General features: G+C 49.5%; 1 protein-coding gene across 5 annotated transcripts in view; it reads left to right on the top strand.

The window, feature by feature from the left end:
* Positions 1 to 18,915, top strand: part of nalcn (sodium leak channel, non-selective) — a 259,921-nt gene that overhangs the window by 166,250 nt on the left and 74,756 nt on the right. For all 5 annotated transcript variants that reach the window (XM_038818429.1, XM_038818427.1, XM_038818428.1 and 2 more), the window contains 3 exons: positions 16 to 138; positions 10,800 to 10,856; positions 11,730 to 11,850. In XM_038818429.1, coding sequence (XP_038674357.1) covers positions 16 to 138; positions 10,800 to 10,856; positions 11,730 to 11,850 — 301 coding nt within the window. The remainder of the gene's footprint in view (positions 1 to 15; positions 139 to 10,799; positions 10,857 to 11,729; positions 11,851 to 18,915) is intronic.

Raw genomic sequence — 18,915 nt, 5'->3', positions numbered from 1 at the left:
CACCTCTTTGTTCAGCAAGGTTCAAGAAGAAGAATTGCGGGAAAATCATCCTTATTTTGACAAACCTCTCTTCATAGTTGGTCGAGAACACCGATTTAGAACATTCTGCCGCCTGGTAGTGAGGGCCCGATTTAATGCGTGAGTCTCTCTCTCTCTCTCTCTCTCTGCAAATGAAAATGTTTTCCACTCTGCTTAGACTTTGAGTCCAGAATTTGCTGAAAATAACCTGTGTTTAATGGTCTCCGCCATTATTAATGTGTGAATAAAATTGGTGATGTGGGTGAGATTGCTGTGGACGTTTTGCTTAGCTCTGCCGTCAAACTTCCCAAACCGGTACCTCAACCTCTACCTCCTGATGTTTCTGTGCATTAATTACCCATTAAACTCACCGCAGAAAGTTAAGACTGGTTGGTATTTGTTTTTCTCTCTCTCTCCGAATCCAGTTGTCCTTTCCCTGGAGAAGGGGCCTAGCTGGGCCCCAGCATGTTCCCCGCAGCTCCGGCTGCCGATACGGGGCTCTGCATTTCCGGTGACGGATCCCCTCGCCCCCCCCCCCCCCCCACCAGGGCGGCCGTGGACTAGGTCCGCAGCCACATCTGGAACCATGAGTGAACCGCGCCGGCGGGAACTCGGCCAGTTGCCGGTGGAGGATCGCCGCGGGGGCCTCTTTCAATGGCCCACGACAGCCAGTGCGCCGACCGCACACACAACTGGCGGCGATTCTCCAGTCGGTGGAGAATCGCGGGAAGGAGTCGGACCCGATCGCGGGTCTGACGCCCCATTCTGCGCCCCCCGTGCCGAACGCGATTTTGGCCCGGAGGCTCGGAGAATCCCGCCCCGATTTCTCTGTTTCCTCCTGTTTTGATTCTTAATTCGCCCGATTTCCTTCGCCGACGCACCTCAGATTCTTTCTCAGTCCCTAATTCTCATTGGTTATGGAGATAGACTATTGGTCCCGTCATTCGCTGAGGTCCCTGATGCCTCCCCCCCCCCCCCCCCACACCCCCCACCGCCCCTCAGTGCGCTGTTATCAGCTCACACACCCATCGAATTACAGGGTGAAATAGATGTGGGGCTGGATTCCGCGCCGTGCGATACCGGCAGAGAAATCCGCGATTGGGCAGAGAATCCAGAGTCATCAAAAAGCGACCGCATTCGGACTTCTGCTGGCAGCCATGGAGTAAACGGGCGCACATTCAGCAGCTCTCGCCCTTCGTGTTTTTTTTATGGTATTTAAGCCGGATTTTTCAGAAAATTTCTCAACGTAAGTTGATCGAAGGGAGAGGAAAAAGAGGTGACCCTCAATTTATAGAATCGTGTCCAAATAGGAGTCAAAAAAGGAGAAAACGAAAGGTGAGTGAAAGCAAGAATCAGAGGTCATCGTGCTCAATGATAACGAGACAAAGCGTGTCCACGCCAGCTCACTGGTCGATGAAGCAATGGATCGAGTACCTGGTTGAGACGTTCGCCCAGCATCGCAAGGAATGTACAGAAGACGTGACCCAGATGATAGCCTTGATGAAGGAGGTGGTTGACCAGGTGGAGGAGAAAATGACGACCCAGGGACAGGAGATTCTAAAGCTGCAGGAGCTGGCGACTGAACGAGAGGAGGGGTCCACTGCAACGGCTTTGGAAAGTAGCTCTCTACAGGAAAGACATGGCCAACTGCTAGATAAAGTAGAAGACTTGGAGAACTGATCTCGCAGGCAAAATATCCGAATCATCGGGCTGCCAGGGGGAAAGGAGATAAGATGCGGAGAGCATATGTGGGGAAGATGTTGCAGGAGATGGTCGGGGCCGATGTGTTTGACAAGCGGCTGGAGGTGGACCGGGCGCATAGGGTGCTCGTACGTAAGCCCCAGGATCGTGAGCCCCCGAGGGCCATGGTGGTGAGGCTACATCGATTCCTCGACAAGGAACGCATCATGAAGTAGGCCAGGCAGACAAAACGGTACATGTGGGAAGAATCAGATATCCTGGTGTACAAAGAGGTGAGGGCAAGTTTCAACAAAGTTAAGGCGGCCCTGTTTGAGAAAGACATTAAATTCGGACTGTTACACCCGGCGCGTCTCTGGGTGGCCTACGAGAACCGGGAGCTGTACTTTAATTCTCCGGAAGAGGTGGCTACTTTTATGAAAGACGATAATCTGGCTTAAGGACTTTTAAATTCTAACTGTGGTGGGCTGAGTTTGGGGGAAGGGATGGAATGGGGGGAGGCGATAAAAATGGATCCGTTTAAAATTTCAGTCTTTTAATTCTGAGTTAAGTTGCGATATTCGGGAAGAAAAGGGTTTTGGTGTTTGATTTTAATTTTTTTTTTCTCTCTTTTCTTTTCTCTCGTGTAATTTGATTTTGATTTATTGCTTTATGTACTGGATCACAGAGGAAAGAGCTTTAAAGTTGCGACGGGATGCGTTATTTTCTGTCAGAAAGATGGTTGATTCTTGCATGCATAATTTTGCTTAAGCTGCTTGAAGCTTCTTCTGTTGTGTTTGATTCTGTTTGAAGGTGATGGGACTGATAAGAATCAGTCAAAGGGGGCGGGATAGAATCTGGCAATCTGGTTTACTGACTTTTAAACTCAAACTGTGGTGGTCTGAGTTTGGGGGAAGGGACAGGGTGGCGGGGAGGAGAGAAAAATTGTTCTATGTTTTGTTTTATCTTGTTTAAAATTTCGGTCTTTTAATTCTGAGTTAAGTCGCGATGTTCGGGAAGAAAGTGTTTTTTTTCTCTTCCTCTTCTTCTTGTGTAATTTGATTTTGATTTATTGTTTTATGTACAAGACTTTTAAGTTGCGATGGGGTGTTTTCCTTTCTGTTAGAAAGATGGTTGATTCTTGCATGCATAATTTTGCTTAAGCTGCTTGAAGCTTCTTCTATTGTGTTTGATTCTGTTTGAAGGTGATGTGACCGATAAGAATCGGGTAAAGGGGGAGGGATTTGCCTCGTTGCCTGCGCGTTGGGGGATGGTATGTTTGCTTTTTGGGATTGTTGTTACTCTGTTGAGTGCTTGTGTTATCGCTAGGTGCGAATAGAATCTGTCAGTCGGCAGGTTTTTTGACGCCAGAGGGTGGGAGATGCTGAGCTAGCTGGATAGGTGGTTCACGGGAGCAAAGTGGGGGGAGAGTTGAGGAAAGATGAAGTGGGGGGAGGGGGTGCAGGAGGGAAGGTACTGCTGACGGGTAAGGGACAGTTAGGAGACTGGAGATGAAGATCAGATGGCAGTCGCCGTCGAGGGGCGGATCAAGTGAGGTGCGGAACATGGGCTAGGAGCTGGCCTAGGAAAGGTCATGGTTGACCGACAGGGAGGGGGGCAAAAGCCCCCCCCCCCTCCCCTGACCAGCCTGGTTACATGGAATGTTCATGGACTGATTAAGAGAGCTTGTGTGTTAGCAAACCTGAGACAGTTCAAAGCGGACACGGCCATGTTACAGGGGGCACACTTGAAGCTGGGAGACCAAATTAGATTAAAGAAGGGATGGGTCGGGCAAGTGTTTCATTCAGGACTGGACTTTAAAACTAAGGGGGCGGCTATCCTGATTAATAAAAGGGTGACATTCGAGGTGGGGAGGATAGAGGTAGACCCGGGAGGCAGATTTATTACGGTTAGCGGGAAGCTAGAGGGAATGGCAGTGGTGCTGGTGAATATATATGCCCCAAACTGGGATGATGTCGCGTTTATCAGGAAGGTGCTGGGGATGATCCCAGACCTTGACTCGCACCGGCTGATCATGGGGGGGGGGTGATTTTAATACAGTCCTGGACCCGGGTTTGGACCGGTCGAGTGCCAGATCGGGGAAGCAATCAGCAATGGCAAAGGAACTGCGGGGGTTCATGGAGCGCATGGGAGGGATGGATCCGTGTAGATTTGAGAGACCAAAGAGCAGAGAATATTCATTACGCTTTATGTACATGAAGAATATCCCATGTACATAAGGCGTACTCCAGGATAGATTTCTTTATACTAGATAGAACACTACTGGCAGTGGTTGTGAACACTGAGTACTCAGCAATTGTGGTCTCAGATCATGCAGCACACTGGATAGACCTACGGGCAGACAGGGGAATGTCCCAGCGCCCACGGTGGAGACTCGATACAGGGCTGTTAGCGGATGAGGAGATCTGTGAGCGAGTGAGAGAGGCCATTCGGGAGTACATAAAGATCAATGACATGGGAGAGACTGCAGTTGGAGTGGTTTGGGAGAACTGAAAGCGGTCATTAGAGGGGAATGCATTTCGATTCGAGCCCACAGTGATAAAACTGAGCAGTCAGAGCTGGACAGGTTGGTAGAAGAAATCTTCCAGGTGGACAGGAGATATTCTGAGTTCCCGAATGAGGAGCTCCTGAAGGAGAGTCAGAGACTTCACATGGAGTTTGGGCTCCTTTCCACAGGAAAGGCGGAGGGTCAGCTGAGGAGGGTAAAAGGGGCAGTATATGACCATGGGGAGAAAGCTGGCAGGATGCTGGCCCATCAGCTGAGGAAACAGGAGGCGGCGAGAGAAATGGGGAAAATAAAGGATTTGAGGGGGAAGACAGTGACGGACCCGGGGGCGATGAATGAAGGGTTCCGGACGTTTTATAGCCAGCTATACGAGTCGGGACCCCCGGAGTGGGAGGAGGGCATGAATCAATTCCTGGGGAGGCTAGAGTTCCCGAAGGTAAACGAGGAGCTGGTGGAGGCCCTGGGGGTCCGACTGGGCTTGGGGAGGTGATAGATGGACTGGGGGAGATGCAATCGGGTAAAGCCCCGGGACCTGATGGGTTTCCAATGGAAGTTTATAAGACGTTCTCTGGGTTACTGGGGCCGCTCCTGGTTAAGGCTTTCAACGAGTCCAAGGAGCTGGGAGTACTCCCCCCAACGTTGTCACAGGCATCAATTTCTCTCATCCTGAAGCGGGACAAGGATCCGGAGAGCTGTGAATCGTACAGGCCAATCTCCCTCTTGAATGTAGATGCCAAATTATTGGCAAAGATCATGGCCACTCGAATGGAGGATTGTGTCCCGGAGATAATTGGGGAGGATCAGACAGGATTTGTAAAGAGCAGGCACCTGACACCCAACATTAGACGGCTTCTTAATGTAATTATGATGCCAGCAGAGGGGCGCGAGGCTGAGGTGTTAGTTGCTGTGGACACAGGGAAGGAGTGGAGTGGAAGTATCTATGGGATATTTTAGGCAGGTTTGGGTTTGGGCAGGGATTTGTGGAGTGGGTCCGACTATTGTACCAGGCCCCGGTGGCAAATGTAAGAACTAACCGAGTTCTGTCAGAATACTTTAGCCTTTGTCGGGGGACAAGGCAGGGATGCCCGCTCTCCCCATTACTGTTTGCCATGGCCACAGAACCCTCAGCAATGGCTCTGAGGGCAGTGAATACCTGGAGGGGGATAGTGAGGGGGGGGGGGGGGGTGGAACACAGGGTCTCTCTCTATGCGGATAATTTGCTGGTTTATATCACGGACCCGGTGGGGGGGGGATGACCAAAATCATGGAGGTATTAGGAGAATTTGGGCAATTTTCAGGCGATAAGTTAAATATATGAAAAAGCGAGATGTTCGTGATTCAGGCACAGGGGCAGGAAAGGAGACTGAAGGAGTTCCCTTTTAAAGTGGTTGGGAAGAGTTTTAGGTATCTGGGGATTCAAGTGGCCAAGGACTGGGGGCAGCTTCACAAGTTAAATTTGGGCAAAGCAGTGGATCAAATGAGAAGGGATTTTTGTAGATGGGACACGCTCCCACTGACGCTGGCGGGGAGGGTTCAGACGGTGAAGATGACGGTCCTTCCGAGGCTGCTTTTCTTGTTTCAACGTCTCCACATTTTTGTCCCAAAGGCTTTTTTCAAAAGTATGAATGTGGCGATATCGAGGTTTGTATGGGCAGGTAAAACCCTGAGAGTAAAGAGGACACTCCTGGAACGGGCCCGTGGGGAAGGAGGATTGGCTCTCCTGAGCTTTATTAACTATTACTGGGGTGCCAACATATCGATGGTCAGGGAGTGGATAGTGGGGGAGGGGGCGGTCTGGGAGCGGATGGAGGCAGCATCCTGCAAAGGTAGGAGTCTGGAGGCATTACTGACGGCGCCCCTGCCATTCTCGCCGGCTCGGTACTCCACAGTCCTGTGGTAGTGGCAGCTCTAAGGGTGTGGGGGCAATGGAGGCAGCATATGAGACTGGAGGGGGCGTCAGTGTGGTCACCGATCTGTGACAATCACCGGTTTGACCCGAGGTGGGGGCTGGATGGGGGCTTTAAGGTATGGCAGCGGGCAGGGATTGAGAGATTTGGGGATCTATTCATCCAGGAGGGCTTTCCGACCTTGGAGACATTGGAGGAGGAGTTTGATTTGCCAGATGGGAACGGGTTTTGATATCTTCAAATGTGGGAGTTTGTACAGAGACAGGTCCTAAGCTTTCCTCGCCTTCCCCTGAGGGGACTACAGGATAAAGTGCTGTTTAAAAAAAGGGTTTGGAGGTGGGAAGGTTTCGGACATATACAGGGAATTGTTAGAGTGGGAAGGGGCCCCTATCAGAGAGGTGAAGAGGAAGTGGGAAGAGGAGCTAGGAGGGGAGCTGGAACTGTGGGAAAAAGCCTTGAAAAGGGTAAATACATCCTCGTCCTGCGCTAGACTCAGCTTGATTCAGTTCTAGGTAGTCCATAGGGCCCACATGATGGTAGCCCGGATGAGTAGCTTCTTCAAGGAGGTGGAGGACAGATATGGGCGGTGTGGGGGTAGCCCGGCCAACCATGTTCATATGTCTTAGGCATGCCCAAAACTGAGGGGATTCTGGCAGGGATTTGCGGATGTTATGTCAGAAGTCCTGGAAGGTGTTGCTCGTTATGCTCTCTCTCTAATTGGCTCTGTTTATGGCGGTTAATATGGTCGCCGTCCTTAATTCTAATCACGTTTGCTCAAGAGTCGCCAGGTATCTTTCTGATACCGCCACAAGGTTCAAAGCCGAATACTGATCAAAGACTCGATACACCAGTTAGTAAGTTCGAAATCAATACTCATTTATTTACACACAGTCAATTATCCTCATGCACAAACTCTACCAACTAAACTATCACTACTACTAAAGCCTATACTTAGCTTCGGGCGCCCACTCAGTCAGAGGAACAATGGTCGGTGTCCGGTTCTGAGGCTGTTGGGGTCGAACTGGTACGGAATAGTAGCTAGGAGCGTCTATCTCGTAGCGTGCGTTGACTTCGGACTTACTTGTTCTGGTGCTACTAGGCAGGCCTCTCGTCGCTGAGAGCCAAGGCCAAGAAGAATGATTCTCTCTTGGGGGCTTCCTCTTATACCCGAAGGGGGCTTCGCGCGCTTTTGGGCGGTCCTTGAACTTGGTTCCAATTAATTGGACTGTATCCTGATCATTGGTATTGATTTCCTCCAATAAAGGCGTGGCTGCCCTGATTGCTGGGCGGGCCCTAGGTGGCCGTTGGCCTGCTTTGTTCTAGTCTCCTCTGGCGCCGGGGTGTCTGCTTTGGTATCGTTTACCTAAATGTTTCTCTTTTGTCCCCGGAGAGGGCTCATTAGTATGCTAATGGCTTTGCAGTATCGGTCTTGTCTGGCAGCTGCAAACTCCAATCCACAGACAAACCTTGCACCTGCTTGCTTTCTCATCATTGTCCATTTTTCCCTTCATTCTCTGCAAGTGTCCATTTTGTAATCGGGACGTGGCCACCCCAGGTGGCTACAGAGGTCGGGTAACTCCTCGTCCAGAATTTGTAATATTTGGGGTGTCGGAAGATCTGGGGGCAAAGGGCGGGGGGAGGGAGGCCGATATCCTGCCCTTTTCGTCCCTGGTGGGCCGGAGACGGATCTTGCTGAGATGGAGGGACTCGGAGCCCCCAAAATCAGGAGTGTGGGTCAGCGATGTGGTAGAGTTTCTCAGTCTGGAGAAAATGAAGTTCACTCTCAGAGGATCAATACAGGGATTCGCCCGGAGTTGGCGGCCGTTCATCGATTTCTTTAACAAAAACTGAACGTCAGCAGTCAGGGGGGAAAAGGGAAAAAGGCGGGTGGAAGGAAAATAGGAGGCATGGTAATGTTAAATAAGGACAGGGAATTTAGTATATGGGTAATTAGGGATTGGGTGGGGTACGTGGTTTATTGTTTGCTGTTAGTTTAGGGGGTATTTTGTGCATCGGCCCACGCGGTTGTTTTAGAAATGTCAACATGTTAAATTGTGAAAATTACAAATGCTTCAATAAAATATTTTCTGAAAAAAAAGTGACTGCATTCCATTTCCGATGCTCCGCTCCCCCTGCTGGTGGCGACATCGAGCTTCACGCCCCAGCGGGAGAATGCAAATAGGTCAAATTCAGCCATTTCCATCTTGATAATGGACTGGACACCGGATTCCGCTCACTTACTTAGATTCTCCAGCCCTCTGGGCAGGCAGGTCCTGGCACCGTGGCCCTAGCAGCTAATCAAGGGGGTAAGTCTTTATTGTAGGTGTCCCCAAAGTTCATTGGCGGCCCCTTTCTCTACAATGCAAATCCTGCCCACCCCAACAGACAACCCCCCCCATCAGAGACCCACCACCAGAGACCCACCCACCAGAGACCACCAAACAGACCCACCCATTAACAGAGACACCCCCCCTCCACCAGAAACCAGGGGGCAGCACGGTAGCATGATGGTTAGCATAAATGCTTCACAGCTCCAGGGTCCCAGGTTCGATTCCCGGCTGGGTCACTGTCTGTGTGGAGTCTGCACGTCCTCCCCGTGTGTGCGTGGGTTTCCTCCGGGTGCTCCGGTTTCCTCCCACAGTCCAAAGATGTGCGGGTTAGGTGGATTGGCCATGCTAAATTGTCCGTAGTGTCCTAAAAAAAGTAAGGTTAATGGGGGGATTGTTGGGTTACGGGTATAGGGTGGATACGTGGGTTTGAGTAGGGTGATCATTGCTCGGCACAACATCGAGGGCCGAAGGGCCTGTTCTATGCTGTACTGTTCTATGTTCTATGTTCTAAACCTCCTCATTATAGAGACCCCTGCCTCTTCTCCTCTGCAGAAAACACTTTACTGCTTTTGATGTGGTCAAGCGCTGTCAGTCATAGCTGGATGTTTACAAATATTGCGGTTAGTTTCACAGCAGGCTATGAGATCCATTCAAGCGTGAAGGGAAATGTGGTTGACCAATACAGACAGATGACTATCTGGAAGCTGTCAATCGCAGCCTGGTACAAGCAATTTTCCATTGATGTGAAAGATTTGAAGGGGTGTAGACCCTGGAGAAGTGGTTTTCGCTTTCCCGGAGTATACAGCTGCTGCTTTCTCTGCTTGAGGCTCCAGGTGTAGGGGACAGGTGAGTTGTAAAGCAGTGATTTATTTTTCACTGTCTCTGTCTGGACAGCTCTGTAGTCTCCAGCCAGGGGTCTGTAATGGGGGGTGGGATCTCTGTGGGGGACACCATATGGGTGCGTTCTGTTATAGGGATCTCTGGTGGGGGTTCTGTTACTGGGGCTCTCTGTTATGGAGGTCTATGGTAGCGGGGGGGGGGTGAGTGAGGGGGTCATGTCACCCTCGTACTGTGAGTGGGGGGAGGGATGACCCAGCGAATCCCGTGGTTGGGGGGGGCAGGTTTGGATTTCTGGTGCGGGGGGGGGGGGGGCAGCTACCGAACCTTGCGATAGAATCCCTCGCAGTCCCTACCATCTACCATGCAGAAATTTGCCTGGCAAGGGACAGTGAATCGCCTCTGCGCTCTGCTCCCAGCTCGAATGCAAATCAGAGGCGATTCATCTCCGGCGGGAGAACATGTCCCAAATGGAGAATCCAGCCCACGATCTGGGTGCTCAACGTGACAAGTCCAGCAACTTGTGGACCACTGTGTTGTTTATAAAGACCTGCTCTATTGTGGTTTTATTGTGAAGACTATAAGGTACATGGTCAACACTGGGGGACAGTTGACAAGAAAAATTCACGCAATTTGCTAAAGACCGAGCTCATCAGCAAACCAAGCATTTGGACTTAACCAATGTGGGGAAAAGTTGTTGGTTTTGCCGGATTCTCCGGCTCCCTCGCCCGGTGTTTCTCAGCGACACATCAATGAAAAATTGCTTGTACCAGGCTGTGATTGACAGCTACCAGATAGTCACCTGTCTGTATTGGTCAACTTCATTTCCCTTCACGCTTGAATGGATCTCATAGCCTGCTGTGAAACTGACCGCAATGTTAGTAAACATCCAGCTATGATTGACAGCGCTTGACCACATCAAAAGCAGTAAAATGTTTTCTTTGACCGAGCTCAATGTAGGCATCGAGGACTTGCTGTTTGGTTTCATATAGAACAAAAACAGTTTGGATTTATTGTCTTCGACATAGCAAAATTTTCCAGTGTGCTTCACCAGAGTGAACTCAGTCAAAGTTTAAATTTGAGTCACATGAGGAGATGTCAGGCCGGATTCTCCGGTTCTCTCGCCGCGTGTTTCTCAGCGACACGCCGTTCGCTGCCGGCGGGGAAATGAATCTCAACGGCTGGGGACTTCTGGCCATTGGCATCGTTTGGGCGGAGAGTTAGGGATTAAGGAACGTCTGAAAGGAGGGAAGCGAGACAGAGAAGTGAAGAGTTTTACTCATGGATTTCCACAGCTTCGGGTCCAGGCAGCTGAAGGCTCTGCCACCAATGGTAGAGCAACTAACACCAGGGGTGCTCGAGGGGCCAGGATTGCAGGAAGATGGGGGCCTTGGAGGGTTGTAGGGCCGGAGGAGGTGACACAGGTGGGAAATTGAGAGGCCACGGAGGGATTTGAAAAGAAAAATCGTTCTCGCATGTCACAATCTGATTGTTATTTTGCAGATCAAAGACTGATCCCATCACAGGAGCTGTGAAGAATACCAAATACCATCAACTGTAGTAAGTTTATTTTCTGGCCAACTTCTTGTTCAATTTGAGCAGTTCGCATGTTAATTAAATCAAAGACGCGTGAGTTCATAATTTATGAGTTTTGTTTTTACTTATTGGTGGAATTTGGGTGTCACTGGCAAGGGGACTATTTGTTGCTCATCCTTAGTTGTCCTTGAAACTGCGAGGCTTGCTCGGCCATTTCAGAGCGTAGTTAAGAGTCAACCACATTGCTGTGGATCCGGAGTCACATGTAGGCCAGACTGGGTAAGGACGGCAGATTTCCTTCCCTGAAGGACATTAGTGAGCTAGATGGGTTTTTACAACAATCGATGATAGTTCCATGGTCGCCATTACTGGGACTAGCTTTATATTCCAGATTTATTTTGTTTAAATTCAACCAACTGCCCTAGTGGGATTTGAACCTGGTCCATCAGTCTCAATCCAAGACTGGATTCACACTGCATTTTCTGGGGAGGGGATTATCTCCAAGGCACGGGAAAGCTGCCAAATCCAGGAAAGAGGCATCGCTGGCCCTCCCTCCGATCCCTATCCCGGCCAGAGAGTGCAATGCTGCAGACTGAAATGGGCCAGAGGGGAAGTATATCCTCGAATGGTGCAGTACAGAGGGAGGCCATTGGGCCCATTCTGTCTTTGAAAGAGCTATCCAATTAGTCCCAATCGCCAGCTTGGCCCCCGTGCCGTTCCCCTTCAGGTAATCAATTCCCTTTGGAAATTTACTGTTGGACCTGCTTTCAAGCACTCATTCCCGATCATAACTAATTATTAAATGAAAAGGACCCTGGTTTTTCTATCAATTATTTTCAATCTGTGTCCTCTGATTAACGACGCGCTAATCTGATCATGTTTTGTGCTATCTGATAGTGATTTGCTCGGATTAGTCACATACCTGGATTGGGTCATGATTGTCGTCACAATCTGCTCGTGTATATCCATGATGTTTGAAACCCCTTTTACGACAGTAATGCACACACCTACTTTGCAGGTAAAGTTACGTAAGTAATACCTCTGCACCTAAATCCATCAACACCTTACTTCCGCCATCATAATATCAGAGGTTAAAATGCGGCATGCGTAAATGGAAAGTGGAGCTTCCTGTTTGAAATCCAGTGCCCCACTTCCACCTATTCCTTCTTCAGTCGCTTGCCGTGGCTCACATCCGTGACCTTGTGGCCGCACTCTCACTTCTCAGTCAGAAGATTATGGGTTCGCGTCCCACTCCAGAGTTCGCCTTTTGAATGGGACATAAACCCGAGGCCCCTTCTGTCCTGGCAGAGTGTAAAAAAAATCTCACGCCACTATTTTGAAGAGCGGGATGTCTTGGCCAACATTTATCCTTCAGCCAACATCACAAAGAGATTATTGGGTCGTTATAACATTGCTACATTGCTGCCTGCGGGTGCTTGCTGTGCACACATTGGCTGCCAAGTTTCCTGCATTACAGCAAGTGTCTACACTTCAAAATTATTTCATTGGATTTAAAGCATTTTGGGATGCCCTGCTGTTGTTGGAGCTTCTACATAAATGTCAGTTCTCTCTCGCTTTTAATTTTAATGATCGTTATAATATTTTCTGGGACAAATGTCAAACTGCGCCCAGCGAGTGAGACGCCTCATCAATTGGGGTCGATAAATTTGGCCTCCTGATTTTCCAATCATGTAAATTAATGACCAGAAAATCATGCAGAGCACATGCCTGAATTGTTTTTGTCTGCTAGTCTGTGTAACACTGTTAACTCCCAGTATAACCAACAGAAGGTCCATTATCTCCACCTGTATGGTGTCCACTGCTTGAAAGATTTAATTCTTAGTCCATTTGAAAACATCTCCCATACAAAACATAAAAATAAAAATAAATATAATCCCACATGAGACTTTTGTGTTTACAAGGGCCTGCACGGTGGCACAGTGTTTAACACTGACTGACGCCCCACAACTCCAGGGACCCGGGTTCGATTCCGGCCTCGGGTCACTGTCTGTGCGGAGTCTGCACGTTCTCCCCGTGTCTGCGTGGGTTTCCTCCGGGTGCTCCGGTTTCCTCCCACAGGCGAAAGATGTGCTGTTAGGTGGATTGGCTGTGATAAATTGCCCTTAGTGCCCCAAAAAAACGTTAAGTGCGGTTGCTGGGTTACGGGGATAGGGTGGAGGTGTGGACCTTGGGTAGGGTGCTCTTTCCAAGAGCCGGTGCAGACTCGATGACCCGAATGGCCTCCTTCTGCACTGTAAATTCTATGATTCTCTGATTTTTATGAGAAGATTAGGTTAGGTGGGGTTACTGGATTACTGGGAGAATGTAGAGGTGTGGGCTAAAGTAGGGTGCCCTTTCCAAGGGCCGGTGCAGACTCGATGGGCCGAGTGGCTTCCTTCTGCACTGTAAATTCTACAAAATATTTGTACTTCCCTGAAAAAGGGCAGCATGGTGGTGCAGTGGTTAGCACTGCTGCCTATGGCGCTGAGGACTCAAGTTCGATCCCGGCTCTGGGTCGCTGACCGTGTAGAGTTTGCACATTCTCCCTGTGTTTGCGTGGGTTTCGCCCACAGCCTAAAGATGGCCACGCTAAATTGTCCCTTAATTGGAAAAAAATATTTGAGTGTTCTAAGTTTATTAAAAAATCAAATAAAAAAATAATTCCCAGAAGCAGGCAATTCAGCAAAGTTCTTGCTTTTTTAAAAAGAAAGGGCAGCACGGTAGCACAGTGGTTAGCAAAGTGGCTTCACAGCTCCAGGGTACCAGGTTCGATTCCCGGCTGGGTCACTATCTGTGCGGAGTCTGCACGTTCTCCCCGTGTCTGCGTGGGTTTCCTCCGGGAGCTCCAGTTTCCTCCCACAGTCCAAAGACGTGCAGGTTAGGTAGATTGGACATGCTAAATTGCTCTTAGTGTCCAAAAAAGGTTAGGAGGGGTTATTGGGTTACGGGGATAGGGTGGAAGTGAGGGCTTAAGTGGGTCGGTGATGACTCGATGGGCCGAATGGCCTCCTTTTGCACTGTATGTTCTATGTTCTAAGTACACTCAATTTCAAACCAACCAGAGCTGCAGCTTTCCTTTATTAGGGTTAAGCTGATGGGCCTAATGGTTCTCCAAATCAAAAGGCAAAAGTGGAATTGGATAGGCCATCCTTTGAGGAAGCCACGGAACAACATTACACAGTGTGCTCTCACATGGAGCTCACGAGAGAGGAGAAAGCAAGGCAGAGCAAGAAACACATGGAGGCGGGATGCGGAAAGGGAGATGAGAGCCGGGGGGCTGTACATAGCAACGGGTTTGACCCAAGACAGGATCAGAGAGAGCTTGTCCGTTGCCTCTGCTCCGTCAAGGAGTGAAAGGGCTAAAGAGGACGGGTTAAGCTGATTATGCTGAGAGTTGATGATGCGTGTGAATTTAAGCAGGGCATCACCCTCAATGTAAAAACAAAATATAAGTGGGGATTGTTAATATTACAATCCTGTCGCAATGAACTGCAAGCTCTAGTCGTCAGTGAGGGCAACTGTTACTCATTGGGGAAGGGTTAGGGCATTATTCTGAAGTATTTATAAGAGCTGGTTTCCACCTGTGTGGGGAGGAAGGAAAAAGGGGTCCGTGCCCTCTGGGTTCTGTGAATAAACCTACGTTAAGCAAAGACTGGCTCCAGGTTCCTCCTTCATTCAGAGACGGAGCAGAGATGACGCTTTATTCTGGGGTCTGTAAGCTCCTCCCGCCCCCACAGTCATCCCAGATCTCGACATTCTGACCTCTTGCACATTGCATCACCCCATCACTGGTGGTCAATCCTTCAACTTCCTGGGCCCAGGCTCCGGAATTCCCTCCCTAAACCTCTCGGCTGGCCCATCTCCCACTTAGGTGCTCCTTAACACCCATTTTGTTGACCAAAACGTTGACCATCTGCCTTACAAAACTCAGTGGGGGTCAGATTTTGTTTTGAAACGGTCCTGTGAAAAGGAAGGACATTTCAGCTGGAATTCTCTGGCCGTTGAGATTCTCTGTTGCCGCTGACAGCACATCCCTGCCGCAGGCTTCCCGGGCGGCATGGGATAGCTTCAACGGGAAATCTCAATGGCAAGCGGCAGGAGGAGAGAATCCCACCTTGAAACACGTGGCCGGGGGAACTGGAAAATCCAGCCCTTAACGCTGTACAAATGCAATTTATCATTGTTATCGGACGCACTGGCGCTGGAGGGTGTGCAGAGGAGATTCACTAGGTTAATCCCAGAGCTGAAGGGGTTGGATTACGAGGAGAGGTTGAGCAGACTGGGACTGTACTCGTTGGAATTTAGAAGGATGAGGGGGAATCCTATAGAAACATTTAAAATTATGAAGGGAGTAGATAGGATAGATGCGGGCAGGTTGTTTCCACTGGCGGGTGAAAGCAGAACTAGGGGGCATAGCCTCAAAATAAGGGGAAGTAGATTTAGGACTGAGTTTAGGAGGAACTTCTTTACCCAAAGGGTTGTGAATCTATGGAATTCCTTGCCCAGTGAAGCAGTAGAGGCCCCTTCATTAAATACTTTTAAGATAAAGATAGATAGGTTTTTGAAGAGTTACAGGTTATGGTGTTTGGGCCGGAAAGTGAAGCTGAGTCCACAAAAGATCAGCCATGATCTCACTGAATGGTGGAGCAGGCTCGAGGGGCCAGATGGCTTACTCCTGCTCCTAGTTCTTATGTTCTTTAAGGTGATTAATCCATCACTTAGGCACATGGAGCACACCAGAATGACAGGGAGTGGGATCGCTTGATCTTGGTTTCGGACAATGTTCGGCACAACATCGAGGGCCGAAGGGCCTGTTCTGTGCTGTACAGTTCAATGTTCTATGTATAGGGTACACTCCTCAGTAATATGCAGGAATGTTTGTGTCTTCCCATACGTACGTAAGGGGTTTGTATCGGGGACCCATTGGTGGAGGGTGAAGTGGGAAGAGTGATGCTTTGGGAAGTAGGAATCGAGTGTTGAGTGGGATGAAGACCCTCGCATGGTGGCACGTGTCCCTCGATCTCCTTGATGGCCGAACAAAGTTAAAACCGTCAAGGATGGGGCCGTCACAGTAAAGGCAAAATACTGCAGATGCTGGAAATCTGAAATAAAAGTGGTGGAAAAACTCAGAATGTCTGGCAGCGTCTGGGGAGAGAGAAACCGAGTTAACGTTTCGAGTCGAATACGGGTCTTCAGCATCACGCGCCATTCTTTTTTATCACCGAGTTAAAGATGGATATTATTCTTTCACTGGCCATTGATGGCGAGGCGGGGACTGGTTTAGCACAGTGGGCTAAACAGCTGGTTTGTTAATGCAGAACAATGCCAGCAGCGCGGGTTCAATTCTCGTACCGGCCTCCCCGAACAGGCGCCGGAATGTGGAGACTAGGGGCTTTTCAAAGTAACTTCATTGAAGCCTACTCGTGACAATAAGTGATTATTATTAATTTATTTTACCCATCCCTAATTACCCATCGGCCATTTCAGAGGGCATTTAAGAGTCAATCAGATTGCTATGGGTCTGGAGTCACATGTCGGCCAGACTGGGTAAGGGCGGCAGATTTCCTTCCCTAAAATGTCTGAAATGCCGGATGATCCCAGGAATGGTAGGCCTAACATACGATGAACGTCTGAGGATCGTGGGATTATATTCATTGGAGTTTAGGAGGTTGAGGGGAGATCTAATAGAAACGTACAAGATAATGAATGGCTTGGATAGGATGGACGTAGGGAAGTTGTTTCCATTAGCAGGGGAGACTAGGACACGGGGGCACAGCCTTAGAATAAAAGGGAGTCACTTTAGAACAGAGATGAGGAGAAATTTCTTCAGCCAAAGAGTGGTAGGTCTGTGGAATTCATTGCCACAGAGGGCGGTGGAGGCCGGGACATTGAGTGTCTTTAAGACAGAAATTGATAAATTCTTGATTTCTCGAGGAATTAAGGGCTATGGGGAGAGAGCGGGTAAATGGAGTTGAAATCAACCATGATTGAATGGTGGAGTGGACTCGATGGGCCGAATGGCCTTACTTCCACTCCTATGTCTTATGGTCTTATGGTCTTATGGAAAGGTTTTCATGACAATCGATAATAATTTCACGGTATTGCTGAGACCAGCGTTCAATTCCAAATTTCATCAATTAAATTTGAAATTGCACCAGCTGCCGGGGTGGGGTTTGAACCCATGTTCCCTGGGCATTAGCCTGGGTCTCTGGATTACTGGCCCAGTGACATTACCACATTTCCCCCAAGAAAGCAAGACCTTCAGGGAGAGTTGCATTAAGAACCTCGATGAACAATTGTGTGTGACTCATAGAATCATAGAATTTACAGTGCAGAAGGAGGCCATTCAGCCCATCGAGTCTGCACCGGCTCTTGGAAAGAGCACCCTACCCAAGGTCAACAACTCCACCCTATCCCCATAACCCAGTAACCCCACCCAAAACTAAGATCAATTTTGGACACTAAGGGCAATTTATCATGGCCAACCCACCTAACCTGCACATCTTTAGACTGTGGGAGGAAACCAGAGCACCAGAGGAAACCCACGCACACAGGGGGAGGATGTGCAGACTCCGCACAGACAGTGACCCAAGCCGGAATCGAACCTGGGACCCTGGAGCTGAGAAGCGATTGTGCTATCCACAATGCTACCGTGCTGCCCCAAAAAGAACTCCTAGGGGAGTTCTTCCCAAGTGTGTCTCCCGATGAAGGGCTGTGTATATTCCTATTTATATAGTCTCAGGATGAATGTTGAGAAACAATAACAAATGAATTTAATTGTCGGACATACTGCTGTCTGTGTTATTGAAAGGATAGGAGTTCTCCAATAAGCAGGGTCCTCACCAATTCTAATTATCTATCAAAATGTATTGCAGGAATCTGAGTGAGATCACCATTTCATTCCAAATTATATGCGGCACAAGTGGAAAGCAGCCAATCATATTCAGGCAGCTTAAAAGCAGCAGGCGCCAAGGTCCCAGAGTTCGAATCCCGGCTCTGGGTCACTGTCCGTGTGGAGTTTGCACATTCTCCCCGTTTTTGCGCGGGTTTCACCCCCACAACACAAAAGATGTGCAGGGCAGGTGGATTGGCCACGCCGAATTGCCCCTTAATTGGAAAAAGTTAATTGGGTACTCTAATATATTTTTTAAAGCAGCAGGCGACATAATTTCATAATTAACTTTTTTATTACAAATCAACCAAACTGTGAATGTAATTGCAGCTTTGTGTTCTAAAATCAACTTGATGTCATTTTTAGTTGCAGCAGAAAGGTATCTTTGAATTGTTTGTAGCGTGTCGGTTTATTTGGGTGCTCGCAACGTCGAGAAACACAACGCTATCAGACACAATTCGGTTTAGATACGGGGCCTCAGCCGCCAGTGCCATATGGCAACTGCAGTGCCAGGGGACCACCCTGCCCAAAGGGTATGCAGCTGGGGGGGCCCCTGGGAGACCCCCACGAGTACTGTTCCGTCTGGTCCCCATTTGTGGAGACCAACTGAACAGGGCTTGCCCGACGTCCCGGGGCGAAGGGGATAGATCCCAGCGCCTCAGGTCCCTCAGGAAACTACACCTTAGACTGAGACTGTCTGGCTCGCTCCAACATGCAGATTTGCCAAAAGGTGATCCCGCCCACAAACTCAACGTTTCGCCACATCGCGTTAAATCCCGAGAGGCGTTGCGGGCCGGGTAGATTCCGGGAGCGGGCTTCTATCGTCCGCAGTGCGCCCCGGGGCGAGCTGTTTTTCTGGTGCTGTTCGATCTCGCCTTGTCTCTCACCGAATCACGCCGCGTAAGCGGAGGCCATTTGGCCCATTATCGCCTGTGCTGGCTCACGTCAAGGAGGTGCCCAATCAGTTTAATTCCTCTGCCCTTTCCCCGCGGCCCTCTCAGTGCCCTTTCTCTTTTCAAGCTTTCGTCCAGCCACCCTTCTGAAAGTTATCATTGAATTCTCCTCCACCGCCCTTACAGGCAACGCCTTCCAGATCGCAACTATTTGCCGTGTTAAACACATTTCCCTCATCCCTTCCTCCACCGCCACCCCCCCCCTTCCCCCCCACCCCCCCCCCCCCCCCAAGCCTCC

This window comes from Scyliorhinus canicula, chromosome 14, assembly GCF_902713615.1.
Source record: "Scyliorhinus canicula chromosome 14, sScyCan1.1, whole genome shotgun sequence".
In the NCBI taxonomy this organism is placed as follows: domain Eukaryota; kingdom Metazoa; phylum Chordata; class Chondrichthyes; order Carcharhiniformes; family Scyliorhinidae; genus Scyliorhinus; species Scyliorhinus canicula.
Note: the sequence above shows the minus strand (reverse complement) of the source record. Positions and strands in the feature narration are given on the sequence as shown.